The sequence below is a fragment of the Phoca vitulina genome, unplaced genomic scaffold (assembly GCF_004348235.1).
Source record: "Phoca vitulina isolate PV1807 unplaced genomic scaffold, GSC_HSeal_1.0 scaffold39, whole genome shotgun sequence".
Taxonomy (NCBI): Eukaryota; Metazoa; Chordata; class Mammalia; order Carnivora; family Phocidae; genus Phoca; species Phoca vitulina.
This window is the reverse complement of record NW_022589742.1, coordinates 365,643-389,182: the sequence shown is the minus strand read 5'-3', so window position 1 is coordinate 389,182 and position 23,540 is coordinate 365,643. Positions and strand designations below refer to the sequence as shown.

Here is a 23,540-nt window from a genome sequence, read left to right as displayed (position 1 = left end):
ATAGGACGAGGTGCCCTCTGGGACGAGGACTGCACTCTCCTGAATGAGCCGGGGCGGGGCGGGGGAGAGCCCGGCCAGGAGCTGGGAGCATGAGCAGCAGTGAGCCCGGCCTCGCCACCATTGAACTTATCTCCAAAGAGGGGATTGGGCCGCTGAGATGGGGGGGGAGATGAGAGTCCTCCCCACCCCCTGAGGCTGGAGCCCCACTTCTCACAGTGAGCCGGAGGACAGGGGGCGAGGACATCGCCCGACATGCCAAGAGGCAGTGGGGACGATTTGTTACGGGCACGGGGAGCAAACGATTAGTAAGGAAGATTATTGATTATCAATAAAGGCAGAGTGGCAAGTGGTGTCAATTTTCAAATGCTTTGCTTGGTCAACTTTACGAATTTGAAATCAATCATTAGACTTGCTTGGTCCCTTATGATCGTACCTCCCGGTAAGAGTTTTACAAAGAGTTTACAAAAATCAGGGTGCACGAGGCCAAGAAATGTGACTCTGGTCCCCTCGGGGCTGGGTGCTGGGCACCCGGCAGTGAAAGTGCTTCTCACAGTCCCTGCCCTTGGAGTCCCCAGCTCACTTCTCCAACAGCCTCTCTCCCTGTGGACCTCAGTTTCCTCCGATTAAAATGGGGGTTGAGTTCACCCCTCCTTGGTGTGTACAGCTGAGATCACAGCCCCGTGACAGACCTCTGGGTTTCTGAACAAGATGGCGATAGAAAATGAAAACTTAGCTTAACCAAAAAAGCATGGGACAGTTAAGAATCTAAGGCTGTGCGGTGCTCTGTGGTATCTCTCTGTGTCCAGAAGATGAGCACCCTTGGCTTAAAGTGTTCATGTGGAATGTGGGATGCTAGGCTTTCCTGAGAGGGAAGGCGGTGTCCTGGAACCCAAGGAACTTGGCCACACACAGGCCTGGTTCTAACGAAACGTTTCACCTCCGGCCACTCGCGGGGCCTCCTGAGCCTCAATTTCCCGTCTGTAGAATGGGACGGTGTGCTCCACTCTGCCTCTATCTGACAGATCGCAGGCCCTGATGCTGCACGGGGGGCTCTTGGCCCGCCATGTGAGACGAAATGAGGCAATGGATGATGTCATTTTTCTTTCAGCCCACTCTTGGCCACACCGCAGCCCCCACCTGTGGTGCCAGCCAGCGGGGGATCTGGCAGCTCCAGTGACTCTGAGAGCAGCTCCGAGTCAGACTCAGACACCGAAAGCAGCACCACTGACAGCGAATCCAATGAGGCGCCTCGCGCGGCCACTCCAGAGGTGGGTGAAGGGGCGGGGGCTGCGGGCACGATTTGCCTGTCACCTGTCACCCCAAGCGGGCGGCCCTCCCAGTGCGCACGCGCGCGCGCACACACACACACACACACACACACGCAAAGCAATAAATACTTCAGGAAAGTATTTGGGTATCTGATAGCATTTTTTTCCCTCTAAAACATATATGTGCACAGTCCCTAAAATACGGACCCTCCTGGCTGTGTGACTCACTGAGCTCCTCTGAGCCTTCAGCTTCCTCATGTGTAAATGTGGAAGAGTAATAACCAGGCTAGCAACTTCTCTTTTGAGAGAACCAGTCAACCAGACCCACTTCTGGCCCGGGGGACACCACCCCTGACTCCAGGTTGAAGTGATGAGTTGCCACTTGGCAAGGAAGACCCAAGAAATGGGATGGATTTTTTTCAAATTTCGGTTTGCATCCTCCAGATGTATTTGATAATAATTCATGAAAATACCTAATACCCTAAAATGCCCAAATTACACTTTTGAGATAAAAAACAATGTGCTCTTCCCCTCCCATCCTCTCTGAGTCCAGAATGACCCCTTGGAGCCCCCGAGCCTACACCCTGTACGGCAGGGCTCCGTGCACACTTGTTTGTGATCATTGGAAAGCAATACTGGAGAATGCAGTAGCACCAATCTGGCTATTAATCATAGCCAACACTGCTTGGACGTGGGCCCTGGGCTGGGCACCGTGAGAAGCTCTTGACCTGCGCTTTTTCATGTTATCCTCGTAACACTTCTCTGGGGTCCTTGCTGTTACTATCCCCATTTTATGAACTAGAGAATAAGGTTCTGAGAGGTTAAGAGAGAACTTTCCCAAGATCTCCCAGGCAGACAGTGGTCGAGCCAGGGCTGAAACCGGTAGCCCTAACCAGCAGCGCCAGCCGACACGATGTCCCCGACCCTTGCCTGCCATTGCCCTGTGTGCGCCGGACTCACAGCTACTCAAGTGTTTTTAATTCTGTCACCCTCTATCGGCTGGCGCCATAAGCCTCAGCTGATTGGCTTTCAAAAGAAGAGCAGTTGTAATAAAAATGATGGCTCTTTTAGTTCAACAGGCAGAATTCAGAGTTGGGAATCAAGCACCTGAATTGTACGCATCATATCCGTGGCTTAACAGCGGACACTAATGTCTGCATGCATGTCCCCATAAACTGATTATTGCCCACACACCGAGGAAAGTGCGGTGGTTTGGGGGAAGTCAAATCTTTTCATCCTTCAGTACAAATAGAAAAGGCTGTTCTTTTTTGCATTGAATTACAGCATCATAGAGGAGACACTGGCACTTTGGCGAATAGAAAGCCTTTCCTTTTGAATTACACTTGAGGCACGCTCACATTGCTTTTCAGGACCCGAGATCATTACCTCTGCCTCCTGGTGAGAGATTGAGCAATGAGTCCCACCAAAGGATTTTGGGAACAGGTTTCCCTGCCAGGCCTCCATGCCCACCCTCTGGGAAAACTCTCTGTGAATAATTCTTTCCTTCCTGGCCAGAGTGGAAACTGTTTTCAGAAGAGGAGTGGAAGTTTGTTGAAATAAGTAGATCGGGGCTGGTTTGCGGAGTATTTGTCTCTCTGGGTAATTTGATGAATTTAGATTCTGTGTGTGTGTCTCTAAATGTGTGAATGGGCACTTAACATCCACAGCTTTTATCAGCACTCAGTGTACGGAGGGTCCTTCCGGATTTTACCAAGATGTGAGATTCACTCTTACCGTTGTTTCTCATCTGCAGCCTGAGCCGCCCTCAACCAACAAGTGGCAGTTGGATAAATGGCTTAACAAAGTGACATCCCAGAACAAGTCGTTTATTTGTGGCCAAAATGAAACACCCATGGAGACGGTTTCTGTGCCTCCTCCAATCATCCAGCCAATGGAAGTCCAGGTCAAAGTGAAGACAACCCCCAGCCAGGTCCTGGCTGAACCCAAAGAGAGGCCTCTCCTCAGTCTTATCAGGGAGAAAGCCCGTCCACGGCCGACCCAGAAAACTCCAGAAACAAAGGCTTTGAAGCATAAGTTGTCAACAACTATTGAGACAGCGTCTCAAAGGACAATTGGAAAAAAACAGCCCAAAAAAGTCGAGAAGAACACCAGCATTGACGAGTTTACCTGGCCCAAACCAAATATTACCAGCAGCACCCCCAAAGAAAAAGAAAGCATGGAGCTTCCTGACCCACCAAGAGGCCGCAACAAAGCCACTGCCCACAAACCAGTCCCTAGGAAGGAACCGAGGCCAAATGTTCCCTTGGCTGCCGAGAAAAAGAAGTACAGAGGGCCTGGCAAGATCGTGCCAAAGTCCCGGGAATTCATCGAAACGGATTCGTCCACGTCCGATTCCAACACAGATCAGGAAGAGACCCTGCAGATCAAAGTGCTGCCTCCGTGCATCGCTCCAGGGGGCAATACTGCCAAATCCAAGGAAGCCTGTGGTGCCAGCCTGACCCTCAGCTCCTTGGTCAGCAGCAGCAACAACAGCCTAACCACCAGTGGTGAGGAGCCAGCATTCTCACCCATCCCTGTCACGCAAACCGAGCTGCTGTCCCCTCTACGAGACCACGAGAACCTGAAAAATCTCTGGGTGAAGATTGACCTTGACCTGCTGTCTAGAGTGCCTGGCCACCACTCAGTGCAAGCAGCGCCAGCCAAGCCGGACCACAAGGAGACTGCGTCCAAGCCCAAGCGCCAGACCGCTGCTGCGGCCGCCGAAAAACCCGTCCCTAAGGGCAAGCGTAAGCACAAGGTAAGCTGTACCCGTCTCCCCCCCACCCCCGCCCCGCCATGGTCTGCCGAGGGATCATGAGCAGCGGCTCTGTGTTGGTGAACGTGATCTTGAGCCTCATGTGCAAGGAGGCTAATGACAGTGGATTGCAGTCTCTGGTGAGGGCAATGATGCTTTCCATGGGAGATGCGGTATTTGACATGACCAGGGAGGAAGTGTTAGGAATGGTCAGGGTTTGGCAGCCAATGTGAAGAGTATCCGAAATAGCACATGGGGGATTATGATGTGTAGGAAAGAAGACTGTGGAGACAGTTGCCTTCCCCAGGCAGCCAGTCCCTGGGATCGGCTCCTTAAGCCACCCCTGCTTTCATGGATTCACGGGGCCACACCCCACAGTCCCCACCCCAGCAGCAGCAGGGCACCCAGGTGCTCCCAAGGGCTCAGCGTGCATCCCCTGGGCCTTGTTAATTTCTCCGGACACACATCGGCATCCCCGCACCCCAGTTACACTTTGATGCTCCCGGCTCCTAGCAGACACACAGTCTGCCCAGCCTGCTGGGTCCCCTGAGCTGTGTGGTTGGCCCGACTGGTGGAAACCTCACCTGCAAGAGGTTAGGGCTAAATTCCAGGGCTACAAACTATCACCAGGGACTCCTGGCTGGCTCAGTCAGTAGAGCATGCAACACTTAGTCTCGGCGTCATGAGTTCGAGCTCCATGTGGGGTGTAGCGATTACTTTAAAAAAAAAAAAAAAAAAAAAACTATTGTCAGAAGGAGAAACCCAGAATGGCCTCTTCCATTTCAAATACAGTAGGCTCACTCTGTTGTATCTCCAGATCTCAGGGCAGGTTTTTTGAGTAACATCATCTCATGGTGATATTTGAGTAATAGTACTTTTAATGGCTGCCATAGGAAGTCTGGGGCTCTTGCCCTCTTACTGCTTCCCCGCTCTTCAAGATGACAGCAGTGCAACCAGGGGCAAAAGCATACCTTCAGAACCGGCACACGCAAAGGCATGTCTTACACATGGTTTATTGCCTGGCATGTTGGTTGTATAAGTGACCTTTATATGTAACCCACAATCCCCGTGCTGTTTGCACAGCCTCGTGCCATGTTAGAGTTGCAGTGTTAGTTTCTCCGCTACTCATCTGTGGGGACATTGTTGATGGAAGAAGGGTCTGAAAATGATAGGTTCTCTTTACTTTTGGTAGGAGATTCCTGTGCCACCCAATCTTTAATCAGAGGTTCACAGCGCAGCTCAACTCGCTCAAATGCAAGCTTCTTGGCTGATTGCTTTTCTGTCAGAGCAAAGGTGTGCATTTAACTCCCCTGGCTAATCTAGAAGTTAAAATAGAAGCAAACTGTCTACCTTGCTCGTGGTTTTTCAATGTCTGCGTGTGCCATGTATTTCAAGCTCTGTATTTTTCTTCCCGTTAAAGCCAGCAGAGATCGCAGAGAAAATCCCTGAGAAGAAACAACGCCTGGAGGAGGCCACCACTATTTGCCTGCTGCCCCCCTGCATCTCACCAGCCCCACCCCACAAGCCTCCCCACGCTAGAGAGTGAGTTTGCCCTGTCCTTTGTATGACACTTCGATTTTTCGGACCCCCCCCCCCCGCCCAGAAATCTCAAAGGAAGCCTTTTGTGGGCGGTGGGGGGGGGGGGGTCCTGTTTCAGAGGAATGGAAGGTCAGGAAACAGAAGTTGCTCAGCCAGTCCTGACAGCTGGTCTAACAAAGGTGGGATAAAGGCCGGAATGCAGGCTGCCAGATTTTGCATGACTCCATGAGCTTTATAGCAATCTTTCTTTACTCCACCTCACATGGAGGACCAAACTCGGCCAAAGTGACCTTTTAGCACCAAGGGAAGAGTAAAAGGAGTGAAGGAATTAAAATAGGACAGCACCCAGATCACCTGCTTCTGGGCAACTTCCAGTTTCGATGGTGATGAAAGCAGGCTTTGCACGATGACCCAGCTGCTGCTTCCTCTTTGGTGCCATTCCGTAACCTGAATACAGAGCCTGAGGACTAGTAGGTCCATCCTGACCTCCTGAGAAGCCAGGGGAGTGACATGTTTGAGGAGGCCGGAGAGAGGGGACATCTGGGAGCTGCCCTCCCCCGGGGCCGTTGTGTGTCAGGGAAAGCTGGCTGGGGACCCATCTATTAGTTCCAACCAGCTGGCACCTCTTTGCATAAAGTGCCAGAGTCAGGCGGGACACCTCCTCACTCAGATGGCCCCAGCCTTCCCTGGAGAAGTCCTGGGCTCTGTTGCTACCAAGGGTTGTGACCAAGGTCTTGCATCTTAGAAATACCACTTAACTAACGGTCACGTCAGCTACTGGAACCATTCCGTCTGGATAATTATTGCCATAAATTCATTCAACATTAGAGATTACTTCCATCAAAGACCAGTTTGGGAGCCTATTAGCAGCCCAGAGCAGAGAGGCAATCTGGCTAAATGCTGCTAACAATTGATTTCACAGATTACTGTTTCACGTCAGTGATACGGTATCACTCTGCCACAGATAAGATGTCGGAAATAAGTTTTCAGCTTACAGTTGTTGAGGTCCTTATTGTTTTGAGATGAAAGGTAGGAAAAGACCAATTACCACTATATCCACTTGGTATAATAAGGAGATTGGGGCCCTGAGCTGCCCTTCTCCCTGAGGATCCGTGGCTCTTTATACGGTGCGTCTGGTATAACTTCGCTCTGAAACATCCCTTGGCATACTTGGAGTTCTCAGGACTAGCGACCCTTCCAATGGGGCAAGCTGACCTCTTTACCCCTGAGTGAGCCAGGCCTGTGGGGAAGCATGCTCCTTCCCCCGGTGATCAAGCATGGTCCTTCCACGGCCCTCCTCCTTCCCTGGAGGACAGACTGAAATGGCATGGCTGTGGTGGCCAGAGCTTCCCAGTTCCCAGGCTGTGACCTATTCAGGCCACCCGAAGGCACAAGGAAAGGGCAGGAGGCATTGCCGCAGCCATCAGCCTCTGATGCTAGCCTCCCTAAGCAGCCCAGCGATCCGCCACTTCTCCCATCTCGTGGAAGAGACACGACCAAGTCTTAAATAAACGTCTGATAATTTGAGTTTGTTCTTCATAAAATGGTGTTGCTAACTCATGGTCTTTACAGTCTTTCTGCTTTTGTAGTCGTTAGGAACACAGTGTTTACCTAGTAGCGTTTATCATTCAGGGAGGGCCTGGAGCAGATTCTTAGGCTCATCAAACAAACCCAGGTCTGTGGAAAAGTCTCCGGAGCCGAGAGAGAAAGAGAGAGAGAGAGAGAGAGAGAGAAGGAAGGGAGGACTGGCCTCTCAGGGCTCTTCTCCTGGGAACCATCTTCTCAAGTTCTGTCTGCTCCTTTGTGCCTTGTTGACCCTCCAAACCAAATCCTTGGAAATTTGTATGAGACATTCACTTTTCTAAATGAATGTTCTAAACCCAGCAAAGAATGCCACGCCAGACTATGACTGCTGCAGTTCCCCGTCATCCAACAGGAGGGTCCCGGTGAGGACCACCCCTCCCCCCCCACACCTCCTTGGGAGCTTGAACCATCAGCAGGGCTTCTGATGCATTGGGTGGTGGTAGTGACACACTTCTTGTCTGCTGTCCCCCTCGGCCTACAAGAGGTGCCCAAAGTGGCAAAACCTGTTCTCGTAATAAGCCATAACAGTGATAGAGTGATCTCTAGAAAATGCTCCCTGGGTATCCTTCACCAAGGAAGTTATTAAAGGCCCCATGGTTCCAGCTCACTACCAAACAGATGGAAAGGGGCCCAGGTGACCGGTGCCCACTGCACAGAATGTGCTGGACTCTGTGCAGTGTTCTGTGTACAGTGGCAGATGGGAAGGCCAAGCATGACTGTCGTGGCCAATGGCAAATCAGATGCAGCTCAAGTAGCGGAGGAGTGGCTGTAGCTAATGAACCATTCACCTCCCATAAACGCCCCAGCAATGCTTGACATCCCTCTATACAAATTCCCAGAACTCCGATGTCTCCGTAATGATCATACTTAGTGGGGGCTGATGTTTGTGGAGCTTCCTCATGGGCATGAGTCTTAATCCAGATGTTCACCATTCTTTGAGTATCACAGTTATCTTAAAGTGGTTCTATGTGTCAAAGCAATTTTTAAAATCCATTGGCAAATATTTTTTGATTAATCATAACTAATTAAGGTAATGGCAGAAACAGTTACTGTTCTTAAATATTTCACTGCTTGACAAAACTTGACATAGAGCCACATTTATGAAACAAAAGATAGAGAAGATGGCAAATACTATTACAGTTGGCAAATTTGGGCAACACAATGGAAGGGAACAAGGAGATTGCCTTGACTTCTACCATCTCAGGAAATCAGACCACTTGAATGCTTGTTCATCTTTGATTTGTTGCCTTGAGAAATTGTAAATCTATATTGCTAGACACTGACTGAAATTGACCAAGAGGAAAACATAAATTCTTGTTGACTTAATTTGCTATTGAAAATTGTAGTCAATAATCATGGAAAGTAAATGGCTGCACAGTGCAATATTAGTTGTCTAAGAAAAGATTAAAAATCAAGTAATCTTCATTGATTAGGCTAAGACAGTAACTAAAATGAAAATCCATGACCCAATTACCATGTTAAGCAGCTAGCATAAGGTTTTAGTTGTTCTGTTTTATCCGAAGTCTCTGTCTCTTTGATGGTGCCCATTTAATGGGCAGATAAATCAGTCTGAAAGCACGGGAGTACTTCTAGGACTACAGATGTCTTATGGCAATATGACAAAATAGTTTTCAAATGGGTTCCCTAAAGAGGAGCACGTCAGTACTCCAGTATAATAGCGTAAGGTCAGGGGCTTCTTATGCCTTGGCGTGGGCCTAGAACATGTTGGACGTATGGCTCGCAATGTGTCACAAAAGTATTTAGTGTGTTATTGATAGCTAAGTAATGTACAAGCATACTATTTCTTAAGAAAATATCCCTCTGCTAATTGTTTATTGTACCATTTATTGTGTGATTATTCAGTTAAGTCCTAGGGCAAAATAAGTAAGAACCATCCTAAAAAATGACGGGATTAAAGTCTGCATTGGATTTTCCATAAAAATCTAATTAAGAGGAATCTTGAAAGGTTGCAAATATCACACTGTAGCACCCTCCATTAGACAGTTACATTTACCATGGAGTTCTGCTTCAAAGACATGTGTTTATTCTTGGATACATATATTTGCATTTATTTATAGCTCTATCTCTCTATAGATATCTATGTCTACATGCATTTTTATATATACTCTTCACCATAGCTAGAGGGCCATCAACTAAAATAGTACTTAAGTTGAAAGTACCCGCATCATGGGAAAAATCACGAGAGAGACAAAATTTTGTGACACCCTATGCTTTTTGTTTACACAGAAACAGTTCATCCAGGAGAGCAAATAGAAGGAAAGAAGAAAAGCTGTTCCCTCCTCCACTTTCCCCACTGCCGGAGGACCCTCCACGCCGCAGAAACATCAGTGGCAGCAATGGCCCCTTTGGTCAAGACAAAAACATCCCTATGATCGGACAGGTTGCCTCTACCAAACCCAAGAGGAGTGAAGGCAAATTCTGTGCTACTTTCAAAGGGATATCCGTAAATGTAAGCATCTCGGAAGAAATATTATAATCATCAGGTATAAACAGGTTGACTCAGCTTATCTGACCAGGTGTGATTGCAGGGGGATGGGAGGAAGAAGCAGAGAGAACAGTGTACAGAAATATGCAAACTCTCCATTATTTCAAACCTCAATTGTTCTAATGTAGGATGAATTTTTCATTCCAGTCTTACTTCTCCCAACAGATTATTATGCAGAGACTCAGGGCTTTGGACATCCTTTGGTCCAATACTTTCATATCTCGGTGGTGGGGACACACAAAATACTGATTGAGCACGTGGTGTAGGCACTGATCGTTTAGTGAATGAAAGAACCAATGGATGGGGTGGGATTGCTCAAAGTCACTGGATTGGAGCTGCAACTCCCAGTTGCATCTTCCCACCACCCAGCTTAGCAGGTGTGAATTGTGTTTAAAATAGTGACTCAAAAGGATGGAACTTAAAAGGTGAATCTGTTGCTAAAAATCATACAATCGTGGTTCTAAGCGCAACTAGAGGATCATTCAGCCCTTTGGATTTTCAGCACCGCTGCTCCATTAGCATAGAAAATTGAGACTTTGTATCACTTTTCACATCTGTGCAGTCTTTCCATCTGTTTCGGGTATAGGTACCTGAAGCGCAGAAGCCACAAGCAAAGTGTCACCAGTGAATATTAATGACAAGTGCATCTACTTTTCCATGTAAATGCATGTATATGCAGATGTAGCATCCGTATGCATCTAGTATCCTTTAAGTGTAATGTAAAAAAGCGAATATGGGAAAATCAATGAGCTTTCAAATATCTTGATGCCAACCTGGTGGACCCTGGACCAAACGTGCCCATTTACCACTCCATGAAAAGCCATGAGGCCTCTGAGCTTGAAGGACTCCAACGTAGAGTCCTCCATCATCTGAGATGACTGGCATGGCATGCGTATATCTAGGCAAATTTCAACACTGGTATAGAGAAATTGTGCTACTGTAAAATAGTCATTTTCCATATGAAATTGTGTGTGTGCGTGCGCACATGTGCCTACATAATATTTGCATTCACATTTAAAAATGCTGACCTTGTTAGAAATGAAACCATCTATTCTAAACAGTAATTATACTATCAATCGCATTTTTCATACTGAATGTAATTAATATGGTAAACTCCAACTGGTTCTCTTTTCTATTGCGAGCTTTGGGAGGGCATATGCCAGACCTAGGCAATTCTCTTTGTACAGTGCCTGGTATATTGTCCCAAAGAATTAGGTGCTTAATACAGTTGTGATCATGACAATGGTGATGCTTACAAGAATCTGCGAAGTCATTTCTACAAAAGCTAAAAGCTGCTAGGGAAACCTGATAATATGGTTCCATCTGCACCTAGAAATGGATTGCCCTCCTTAAGGAATTCACTGGAGTCTCCCATGGGAGGCTCCCATGACTGACTACCCATTGCCCCTTCTTTTCATAAATGGCTTGAAAGCTGGAAGACGGGTACATTTTTGCCCTAGCCTGGGAGTTAAGAGGCTTGGTGCGTAGTGCTAAAACTGCAACAGGTTTTCTGTGGCCTTGGGCAAATTACGAAACCGCTCTGAGTCCATAAAATGAGTGGATTTGACTGGATGAACTATAAGGCTTCTTCCAGCTCCCAAAGTGTTTTCAATATTGTGCTCTCAGAGTCTTCTGTATTCCACTTTTGCGTGAAGTCTTGTTTATTGATTCGATGGACGGCTGAGCACGGACGGAGTTTATTGATTCGATGGACGGCTGAGCACGGACGGAGGACATGTTTATATAACTTGCATGATCATGGCTGAATGCATCAGTGCCATGTGCGTAGTGGATGAGGTGCTTTGGGGTCCTTGTCACATATCTTGACCATAGGGACGAGTGGGACCGTCTTGGGCTGACTCCACTGTTTTGTCCGGGCCATCTGGCTTTGGCAGTAGAAACATGGAATTTTAGAAGGCTTCGATGTTTTTATGTGTTTGGGTTGAATAAAATCCATGATGATTTGTCAACCATTTTCTCCCTATCCATCATAACAATTGTTAGATGGATAGCCTCTCACCACATTTCTCTCAGTGAGCTCTTGATGGTAAGAAGTTTTGATAATCAGAAGATCCAGGATCAAGTGGAAAAGATAGACTTGCTTGGACATAAGAAATGTTCACATTTGACTTCTATTTTTAAACTGACCCTTTTGACTAAGGCAGGTAGGAGTGCACGCAGTCAACAAATTACTGGGAGCACGAGGCTGTGGCGTGGGGGGATGGGGTGGTGTAGCGATGTCAGAAATCAGAGACGGTGCCAGGGTTGAGAGCTCTCATTGTAAGGTAAGCAATGAGACATGTGCTCAAAGAACTACAATATAAAATGGCTGGTGGTTGGTGTCATAGAGAGGGATTGAGACAGACTTCAGATCTCTGAAGGGACCAAGGAGGATTAAAGTACTTCTGGCTGTGGACATACAAGGTGGTTTTCCTGGAGGAGAAGGCATTTGTTGAGCTGGGCCTTAGTAGGTGAGGACAGTTTAGAAATGAAGGGAGGTGGTTAAACAAAATGTGATCTGTCCATACAATGGAATATTCTTCAGCCTTAAAAGGGAAGGACATTCTGACATGTGCTACAACATGGATGAACCTTGAGGACTTGATGCTGAGTGAAAGAAGCTAGTCGTATGTATTTTACCACAATTTTTTAAAAAGATTATTTATTTATTTATTTATTTATTTGACAGAGAGAGACACAGCAAGAGAAGGAACACAAGCAGGGGGAGTGGGAGAGGGAGAAGCAGGCTTCCCGCAGAGCAGGGAGCCCGATGCAGGGCTCGATCCCAGGACCGTGGGATCATGACCTGAGCCAAAGGCAGACGCTTAACGACGGAGCCACCCAGGCACCCCCACAATTTTTTTCTTTTAATTAAAAAGTGGAGCAAATTATCGCAAGGTGAAAAAGGAAAAGTAATGAAGGGAAGGTTCTTTCAACTCTAAGACTCCACATGAACCAAAGCAAGAAAGTGAAGAAGACAGGATGTGTTCAGTCTGGGGGAAGGTCCGTGGCAATGAGTAGCAGGAGATCAAGTGGAAAGCTGAAGCCAGATCAGGGAGGACCTCACGGGCCAGCAAAGAAGCTCAGCCTTGAGTTTGCCTTTGGATGCAAGGCAGCATGGAGCTTTGTGTAAGAAGCTCTGGCAGGCCGGCAGCAGATTGAGAATGGATTGGAAAAGCTGGCTCCAAGGTCAGGGGTCCAGCCAGGAGGCTGATGGTCTAGGTCAGAAGCCACGAGGGCCCGCACTTAGAGGCTTCAGACAGGGAAGGCACAGCTTTGAGAAATGGTGGGGAGATGCAATGTATAGGACTTTGTAATGGATTGGATAAGGGTAGTGGAGAGGAATAAATTAAAGATGAAATAGGGCAGTGAAATTCACTTTATTTTGAAGCTCTTTTCAAAAGTTTTAGGATCATTATCATTTTTTGAAATGAAGGAATTTACAGCACTTCAATATATAGAGCTGATTAAAGCAGAGCAGCTCAGATGGAAGGCAAGGTGGGGAGTACACTAGTTCCAATGCTCCTAGCCCAGGGATGACCACAGTGCCCTTCCTGCCATGGAGAAATCCAGCCTTGGTGACAAGGGAAGACCATCCCGCCATTAACAGAAAGAGGGAACTGGTTTGGTTATCAATTTGGTTTCAGGGCAATTTGAGGGGCTAATGGGCCATCTTGGTGATAATGAGCCAGAGGTGATCACCGCACATCTGGAGCTTTAGAGAGAGGGTAAGATTGAGGTTTCCTTTTGGCAGTGATCCACATATTGTCAAATCTGCACCAACACATACAGGATTGGCAAATCCCGTCAAGGTCAGGAAAGAAGAGACCTGAGGAATGAACCTTGGGAGATACCAACCTTAGAGAGATACCAACTCAGACAAGCAGAAGGAGGAGGAGGTCCCATGGCAAGCATGGTCAGAGATAGAACAGTCAGGATCATGCCACCATTGCCAGGTGGGGAGGGCCGAGTCTACCATGGTCTCATGACACATACTGTCACAGAAGTACAAATCTTGCCACCTAGTTTCTTCAGCTGGATTCCACTCTTTCCATGGCAGTGACAGTTCAGAGTGAAACCCAGAAATCTCTTGCCCATTTGGTTTTTGATCTGGTCAAAATGAGCTTTCACCATCCCAAGACTTCAAAATGAGGAGGCACTCGTGTGACGTTCACCTAGCCAGACATCAGTCAAGGCCTCAGTGAACAAAAGGGCAGCTTCAGCCTTGGTCCCAGGGTTTAAGGCCCGGTTTGCTGCACTGGATTATGGCATTTTGCAGAGTGACTGGAGTACCTTATTTACCCTCGTGAAAGTTTCTGGGCTCTTTCAGGGTCACCTCTCTTTCTTTCTCTCCATCCCCTACCCTCACACTTACCCTTGCTCTGTCTTCATTCTCCTTCCTCCTCTCTCTGTCTTTCTCTCCCTTCCCCCTCTCCCCACCCACGTCTCCTACGAGATCTGCCAGTGGCTGTCTTGATGGGATAATGGCTCATGTAATCAGCACCTGGTGGTCGGTATCATCATAGAACAAAAGCTGGTGATCTACCAGGGTCACCTGTTTATTCTCAAGCTGTGTGCATTGTTTTCTTTCTCTTGCCTTGTTTCCTACTGTGCTTGACATTCAAAGTATATATGAAAAGACGTTCTAAGAGGCCGGACCTTATGGCAGCTATTTGTCCTTTTTCCCAGGATGGAGACACTCCAAAAAAGACAGCCTCTGCCACCGTCACGGTTACCAACACAGCTATTGCCACTGCCACTGTTACTGCTACTGCCATTGTCACCGCCACTGTCACGGCCACCGCGACCACCACTGCCACAGCCACTACCACAACCACTACGACAACCATCTCCACCATCACCTCTACCATCACCACTGGCCTCATGGACAGCAGTCACCTGGAGATGGCATCCTGGGCAGCCCTGCCCCTTCTGTCCAGCAGCACCACCAATGTCCGGAGACCCAAGCTCACTTTTGACGACTCGTATGTTGTCCCCAGATCATCACGGACACGGTGTGGGAGCGGTGCATGGGGGTGGGTGCAGGCAGGATGGCTTTCTTTTTTTTTACCCGAAGTAAAATCTCAGCGGCAGCCCCTCTTCCCCACACACCCCCTTGTCCCCACCGAGTAATGTCTTTGGCCCATTTTTATCATGGAGCTCTGGTACCATTTCCAAAGACAGGTGCTTAATTCTAGGTTGCTTTGGCCCCCTTTCTTATCCGTGTCCTCAGATTGAACAGTGTGCCAGAAGCAGCTAGGTTCGTTGGGGTCCACGGGATGTTTGGACAGTGGAATGGTTGGGTTGGAGGGGACAGTTATCAATCCCAATGGGCCATTACGCACTTCACATTACACTTCCGGGCTTATTGCAAGGTTGGCTCTTCTGTGAACGATAGCGTTCCCCACCTGCCCTTTCAAGGGCATTGCATTAGAATGGATTTATAGCAAAACCGTTTGTGGCTCTTCAGTCTTTCAGTGAAAAGATGAACCTTTGGTTGCTGAAAGAGCCTGTTTTATTTCTTTAGGGTTCACAACGCTGATTATTACATGCAAGAGGCTAAGAAGCTGAAGCACAAAGCTGATGCACTGGTAGGTTTTTCCCTCTCATTGCTTTCCTCCCATTAAGGTATCATGCTTTGAAGGGAAACAAAGAAGTCACTTTACAAATGAGTCCAACTTCCCCTTTGCTCCGCTGACACAGGCAGATTGGGGCTGGCTCATTCCTTACACCAGAATTCCCAAGTTCTTGGCAGCATGTTGCCCTGCCCTTATTCATGTCCTCACTCTTCTTCCCCTTGCCCTAACTTCCCCTTGCCCGAACTTAAATGCCATATACTGTTGATGGCTTTCGAGTGAATTTGAGATGACTCTTGAAACTGCCCTGGAGAAAGTGGGAACTCCCACTGTTTCCAGTAAATCAGGACTGGTGTGGGCAGAGAGAAGGTTGTTGAGAGCTGGTCAGGTGGACTCAAAAAATGGCTTGGGGAAACCCAGGTGTGTAGAAAAAACGCAGCTCCGTGCTGCATTGATTACATGTTTCCGAGTGAGGCCCACAGAGGAAGTTCTGTCATCCGGAGTTCCAAGGATGCACCGCCCCGCTGCCTCCAAGGGTCTTGGCCACCTAGACCAATGATGACCTCAGCATGTTGAGTTGTCCTGATTGCTCCTCCTAACGGGGGGGTCTCAGCCACATGTCACAACTACTTGGGGAGCTTTAAAACGAACCTGATGCCTAAGCCTCACCCCAGACAGATGGAATCAGAATTTCTGAGACGGGGACCCAGGCATGGGTATTAACACTCTTCACTGCCCCCAGAGACGGGCAGTGCCTCAATTCAGGGTCCTCACCTTTGACTGAACCCCAGCACATTTAGAGGTATCAGTTCAACTCCGTTATGTTAAAAAACAACAACAACAACCAGTATCCTCCATCACGGCAGTGTGTCCACCTCGACAGCCCCTGCACTGTGACTTGTGACTTATGTCTGCATCTGCTGCTTCCCTACTTTCTGTCATTTTCCCACCGCGATCCACATTGCTCAGGTATCAGGTATTGTCTACGGCTAACCTTTCTGTGGTGGGAGCTGTCCTTTGGAAAGCTATTGTCCCCTGCTCCTGCAGACAAAAATGACAAGGCAGGCTGGGTGCCTGCTCCGCTGGAGACACTAGGGAGACTATGCCCATGACCGTCGTATGGGCAGCCAGAGATTTGGAAGGCAGTGCTGCTGGCTTGAAGACCAGTGGTTTGCTCTGCATGTCAACTCTGCAGCACCACAGAAGGGCTCTGGAGTTGACCCTTCAAAATCGGGGCAAGGGAGCACACAAACGCTCCCTTAACAGGCTGGTCCGCGGGCTCATGGAGTGGGGCACACACGTGAGACCAAGTAGGAGAGGTTCGGAAGAACTGAGAAAAATCAGAGCCACAGAGATACGTGCATAGGATTAAGACCCAGCATCACTCTCTACCTTCCAGGGTCGTGTTTATGTGTACCCCCCACCAAATCACTTTTGGTCTAAGCCATTTAGAAAATGCGTTTTCATTTGGGGATATTCCATCCCCCCCATGGGGGCAAAAACCAGTTTGGGGGGCTAAAGTAAAAAAGTCAGACATTGCAATGGTGCGTGACCTTCCAGGCCACAAGACATGAAGAGATGTTGAGTATGTTTTTGGTCTTTATATTTCGGTGGACGTGTGTGAAAAAAATATCTCAAATAGCTCCCACAGGGACCCCGGGGGGAGGTGGTGATGATGGAAACAAAGGTTGAGAAACACTCATTTAGAGGCCAGAAGGCCCCCTGTAGTTCAAGCCCCTTGTTTTATGGATGGGAAAACTGAGGCCCGGGAGCAGGGTATGACCTGGCCACCAGTTGGCACTATGGCCACGTATTCGTCTCTCTGGACTTCAGTTTCTCCTTTTGGAAAAAGAGAGGTTTGGTCTAGGAGATCTTTAAGAAGCCTTCCAGCTATGGGTTTGTGAATGAAAAATCACTTTGAAAAATCAGGATGTAAAGATTAATTTCCCCACAAGAGAGTCAGTCAGAGCCAGATTACCTAAGGAAATAATCGGGTGAGGCATGAGAAGAAGGAGATAGTTTGCGTACACACATATAGGTTTTCATAAAATCGCTTTGAATTTGGTTCAGACCAATATTCTTCCAGAACAGCTTACAGTAAGGAAACTGCAGAATTCCTGCAGTATATAAAAGCTGCAGAACATTTATTATAAAGAGAGTCATTTACAATAGTGGTTCTGTAGGACGTGTAACTCATCATTTTATAGTTGTACTTAATCCTTTGCTAGAGACAGCTACTCTGCCATTTTGAGAATTGAAACCTTCACCGTTGCAAGAAAATATTTTGATAAAAGGTATACAAGAAAATTAAAATAGCTAAATCTGCATTATATTGGTTCTTTTTACATAAAATTCTGTATTAGTGGAATTCTTACATCCAGCTATCAAAAATTGAAAACATTAAATACTGTTATAAAATACTCACTATAAAAGTGTCATATATAATATTCATTACACATAAAAAAGAAATCAGTATGTCTAAGTCAGTTTAATCATGACCATTATCAGGGCTAAAACCTTTTGCAATAAAATTTTACTAAACTAAAATATTTAGTAGTGCTATATTTTTTGGCTTTTTGACACACTATTGCAGACCATCATTTACAATGAAAGTGATGTGATTATTGTCAACAGTCACATGGAAGCTTCACATTTTTCATAACAATAGCATCCATTTTTTACTCTTCCCCTGGGGGTGGGGTCAATGTGCTCACAAAGACTGTAGATGGAAGTTGTCCATGAGGCTTATGAAAAGCAGAGTTCCACCACCAGCTCTGTCCATAGGACACTACAATGCCCAGTCTAGTCAATTCAGCGAATAGAAACTAGTCAAGGCGTGATTTGCATTCTGATCCGCCCCAAAATAATCACACCAGCAACAGGACCACAAATACATGATCATACCATCACCACACACGATACCTTGGCTGCATTTTTCTCTTCTCTACCAGCCTCGGGGTCATGACAATAGAACCTTAAATCAGCTATGTCACTGTCGATACGAATTCACACACTGACCCCCCCTTCTCCATCGGGGTTTCTCAACCTCGGCACTCTTGGCATCTTGGGCCGGGTATTTCTCACTGCTGGGGGGTTGTCCTGTGCATTGTGGGGTGTTTAGCAACATCTCTGGCCTCTGCCAACTCGTCCCTCGTGCCGACGACCCCCAATATCTCCAGTCGTTGCCCAACGTCCCTGGGGGAGGGGTGCAAAAAGGCCCCGGGATTGAGACCCACCCCTTTATATGAGGGAGAAAAGAGGCAATATCGTGGTGACAAGTCATCTTCCTGTTTCAGTTCGAGAAATTTGGCAAAGCCGTGAATTATGCCGATGCAGCCCTGTCCTTCACCGAATGTGGCAATGCAATGGAACGCGACCCTCTGGAAGCCAAGTCTCCGTATACCATGTACTCCGAGACTGTGGAGCTCCTCAGGTTAATGGCCTTTCTGCAGCCATCTTCCTAAGCTCATTTCAGTTGTAATTAGAAGCTGCTATGTTTTTTAAAAATATCATTTCCTCCTCCTAATGGTTTGTCCTACGCATCTTCTTCTTAGAAGTCATCATAATTAGTTCTTGCCATTTTATTAATGTCATGGAAAATTTATAATTGATGGACACCGCTTTTATGAATTATCCCCTTCAGAGGTTATAATGTGAGTGTTATAATTTGCAATATTCATAAAATTAAAATGGAAACGTAGTGGGTGGAAGTAAAGTATAATAATTTCACCATTTGGCATTGACACTTGCCTTTTCAAAGTGCAGTTTTATAATTCAAGGAAGGTGGCACTATCGGGATTTCTGTTATGAACCATGTTTTCTCAGAATTTCTGCCTTGGTTATTAAAAAGGAGGGGCCTCTGTTCCAACACAAAGTTGGCATTGAGGGCCGCAGGTGTGCGGTGAACTTCCCCTGTGTCTGTAATTTCAGGGAAATAGACAAGGTGGTAGGAGGGGGAGGGGTAAAGATCAGAGGATGAGAATAGGAGCCCAGTATATTAACTGCACAGATTATCGGTCTCATCTGCATTTGAAATGAAATTTCCTGGCCTGCCGTTGGTCTTGGTGGAGTAGAATTTGTGAGTAATCAGAAAAATTCCTGGAAGAAGGGGAAAGAGAAGAAATGCCCACTGTTGTATTTTCCAGTAACGTGCAGATATTTGTAAAATAATTGAATCCACTTCTTAAGAGTGGAAAAGCACCATCATCTGCTGGATGCACTAAATTGCTTTTGTTTTAGTGAGCAGTTCGTCACCTGATAGGTCCTTTCTATCCAGATCACCTCTGGCTGGATAAATTGATAATGCCAGGCCTAGTTTTTCCTATGTATGTTGCCTGTCTCTAAATAAAATGTTACAAATCCGAGGCCCTTGTAATTAAACCTTCAGACAAACATTGGACACATTTAGCATGAGTATTTTCCCAGCAAAGTCTTCCAAAATATCAAAAGAATGCGAAGTATTATAAAGAGAAAAAAAAAAACTCTGCTTGCATAGAATCAGAAGAGGAAGTTAAAGCCACAAAAGTAGCATGTAAGGTATCTATCTCTCAGACTTACTTTATGCTCTGTGAAAGCCACCACCACCATTCTCTAGCTTTTAACGGGAAATTGATTTCTCAGTGGATTCGAGGCTGCCAGTGATTTTCAAAGATGCACGAGATGAAAATCCTGGGAAAAATTAAAAATCGAGGGGCAGCATTAGTGAACAAACACAGAGAAAATTCATGTTCTCTATCTATCCAAACATGTGAACTTTAAAAAAAAGAGGCACTTCTTAAATTAATAATAGAAAAATGCTAATACCTAGTGTTAACACACACACACACACACACACACACACACAATGATCATTGTAAATTGAGGGCAATTTGGCATTGTGGAGGAAAACCTTTACAAATGAGCATTCATATCTTTTCAGCCAGCAATTCAACTTCGGGAAATGTGAATTTCCTGTACTGAAGAAAATAACTGTAAGAGGAGAGCGAGTTATCTGTATGGTGTTCAGTTTGGCATATATTATAGCACACAATTAGAAGCAAACCAAATAATGAATCATAGAAGAGTAAGTAATTACACTGTAGTACACTCAACAGAATTCTTTGCAGCCAGTGAATTGCAGCAACGATGGAGACTATGTAGCTGCAGAATTATATACACACTACATCTCTGACCATGAAAAGCATGTTTCTGCCTATGGACCAAGCTGGAAGGGAAATGAGATCAGAGCTGCAGTAGGGTGAAATGATGGGTGTTTCCCATCTCTCTGTATTTTTCTTTCTTCTTCGTTTTCTTTTAGGAAAATACATGCTCTCTTAAAGATATAAAAGCAGAGCATCATATTTCGTTTCTGATAAAAATGCAATGTGAGACTTGGAGTAACATTTATTCCCATTAGAAAACACTTCTTTTTCCATAATTATTTACAGTGGAGAATGTATGGACGTTCACTTTAGAGTCAATAGTTTGAAACTTTATCTTGAGTTAATTGTCGATTGCCGTGCGGTTGTAAGAAATGATCGGGAAAGCTCCTGTGGCCCCGCACCCAGTTTCCCCCAACAGTATCGCAAACAGGACAGTGACATTGATAAAATCCATGGACTTTATTCAGTGTTTTACATGCACCCCTTTGTGTGCCCTCTCTCTCTATGTACATTTCTTGCATTTTCTGTAAGGCCTGTGTGAGCATAATTTCTTTTTGAGAAAATTTCAGTTGGGAATAAAATGGGCTAAAGTAACTAGGTCTTCTGGTCCATTGAAGCAACTGAAGTTCCACAATCCACTCACTTCAAAAGTTGCAATTAGAGGGTGACTGTAATGTGAACATAGTTTTTAGTGGCATCATATGGTGGTGGAGAGATTTCTATTACTCTCTGACAGTATGCTGGCCTCAGAGATAGCGCAGTTTTCTTCCTTCAAGTCATTATAGTGGCTCTGAGCCCTGGGAATCTGCAGTAGAAATGTATTTGTGCAAACAAGTGGGGCATCACAATGACTTGACATTTCAGCGATCCAACTGTCAAAGACAGTTTGATTTATTACATAATAAAAATCCTTTTACTTAATATGTCCACAACAGAAGGGACCCACACCAAGTGCACAGGTCCTTTTGCTGGAAAACGTTCCCTCAACAGAAGTGGAACTGTAACCAGGAGAAGGGATCCCTGGTCTTGAGGGGCAAGCCCTGGGACACCGGTGTTCTGGGGAGGCTGTTGAAGATGGGGAGTCCATGGTGCAGGCTCCCCATCACCTTCTCGTAAATGAGAATGAACCTAGGCTGCCTGCACACTTCCAACTTCCTTCTGCAACGCTGAACTCCATTACTTATTCCTCCACAGGTACCTGTGAAATTGCATTAAAGCTCAGACAATGATTTTATGCAATGAATTGATTTTCAAGAGTCTAAATGCCCCGAATGGGATGTGCTCAGCTAGAAGAAAAAAATGAGAACTGCTCAACCTTTGATCACCCCAGTGTGGAACAGTAACAATTAAAGAGAATGGAAAGACAAAATATACAAGCACCATAAATTAAGGGCTCTTAGACCTTCAAATGCTGTGAAATTGACCTTCCTCTTAAAAAAACAAAACCACTTTCTATAGGAATATCTTCAAAACCTGAGCCATTAGAAAAGACCTTTTTAACTGTGTGATTGTGGGCTCCCCATGCCCGTGTCAGACACAGTCGTGTCTTTTGCCAGAATGTTGTTTTTTCTATTTTTTTTTTAGTTTTTATTTAAATTCCACTTAGTGAACATACAGTGTTCTATCAGGTGTACAATATAGTGATTCGGCACTTCCATGCATCACCTGGTGCTCATCACTACACATGCCCTCCTTAATCCCCCTTACCTGTTCCCCCCGCCCCTCCCCCACTCTGGTCACCATCAGTTTGTTCTCTAGAGTTAAGAGTCTGTTTCTTAATTTGTCTCCTTTTTTTCTCCCTCCGCTTGTTTGTTTTGTTTCTTAAATTCCACATATGAGTGAAATCATGTGGTATTTGTCTTCCTCTAACTGACTTATTTCACTTAGCATGATACGCTCCTGCCCATGTGCCCTACTTTGGCCTCCCACCCAGAGCAAATGTGGCACTAAGGCATTCAGGCGGTGGGAATAGCAATGACTTCTGGACTTTTCTGAGGGGTCATGCAGATGGCACTTGAGCTTGTCCTTTCTCTTCAAAGGTACGCGATGAGATTGAAGAACTTTGCGAGCCCCTTGGCTTCAGACGGGGACAAAAAGCTGGCGGTATTATGGTAAGTCTCATGAAGGCTGCAAAGAGGCAGCTGAAATGTCACAGAAGGATTTGAAAACTCCAGATCGACTTAAGCTGCTTACCCCAGATCATTATTCTTGTTTTCCATTAAACTATTAAAGGATAACTAATGGATTTCTTCAGTCGCTGACTAAACATTTACTCTCCTAATTTATACCCTTATCAAGATGGGATTTTAATGCTTACCTCTTCTCTTTGAAACATTTTTCTTTTTTCACTTCTGTTCCTCAGTAACCGTAGGGGAGTGAGCGCGAACTGTGAATCAGCATTTCGTTGCCAGTGCGTAGCTTTCACGAAGCACCAACATTAACATAATCCTTTCCTCCTCACCACAGCTACAGATGTTTATCACTTCTCTACTTGCGGATGTTCAAGCTGAAGAAGGACCATGCTATGAAGTACTCCAGATCACTGATGGAATATTTTAAGGTAATCCTTATTTTGTATAATTTATAAGTACAGGGTGAATACAGTCACTAATGAGACGTGGCAAGCATGTGATTAAATGTCCAGGTTGCTGCTGCCACAGGCTTAACCCCCGTCATCCCAGCTGGCCATGGTCCTCCTGCCTCTCTCCCTGGGGGCTCAGCAGAGAGCTCAGGTTTGATTTGATTCCTGGAAGAGAAGGCGCAGTAGTGCGATCCCCTGATTATCTTCTGGACTGACCCAATGGCCCTTGGCATCTTCCCGGTTGCAGTCATGGGAATGATGATGCCTCCTTCCCCACCCTGCCTGGTGGGGACCCACCAGGGGACACAGGCTGTGACCATGGCCAGTCTCCTGTGAAGTGAGCAGCCAGCCCAGAAATTTCTCAACAATGGGAGAGTTCACTGCAGCCGCCCTGGGCTCTGGGGGAATAACCATTCCCATAGGAGTCCTTTGGCCATGGGCAATCTTGGAGTACAGTGGTTGTACTTTAAAACAACTGATCAATCAATCAATCAATAAATAATAAAATAAAATAAAACAACTGATTGTTCTGGTTACCAAAATGAACTAGCACACAAACAACAAATAAATAAATAAATAAATAAATAAAT

At 46.2% G+C, this 23,540-nt stretch overlaps 1 protein-coding gene across 2 annotated transcripts in view; it reads left to right on the top strand.

Annotated features, from left to right (window-relative positions):
• Positions 1-23,540, top strand: part of AFF2 (AF4/FMR2 family member 2) — a 445,879-nt gene that overhangs the window by 410,027 nt on the left and 12,312 nt on the right. For both annotated transcript variants that reach the window (XM_032428215.1, XM_032428216.1), the window contains 9 exons: positions 1,109-1,268; positions 3,022-4,026; positions 5,444-5,565; positions 9,394-9,616; positions 14,342-14,637; positions 15,180-15,243; positions 18,525-18,661; positions 22,409-22,480; positions 22,836-22,929. In XM_032428215.1, the coding sequence (XP_032284106.1) occupies positions 1,109-1,268; positions 3,022-4,026; positions 5,444-5,565; positions 9,394-9,616; positions 14,342-14,637; positions 15,180-15,243; positions 18,525-18,661; positions 22,409-22,480; positions 22,836-22,929 (2,173 nt within the window). The remainder of the gene's footprint in view (positions 1-1,108; positions 1,269-3,021; positions 4,027-5,443; positions 5,566-9,393; positions 9,617-14,341; positions 14,638-15,179; positions 15,244-18,524; positions 18,662-22,408; positions 22,481-22,835; positions 22,930-23,540) is intronic.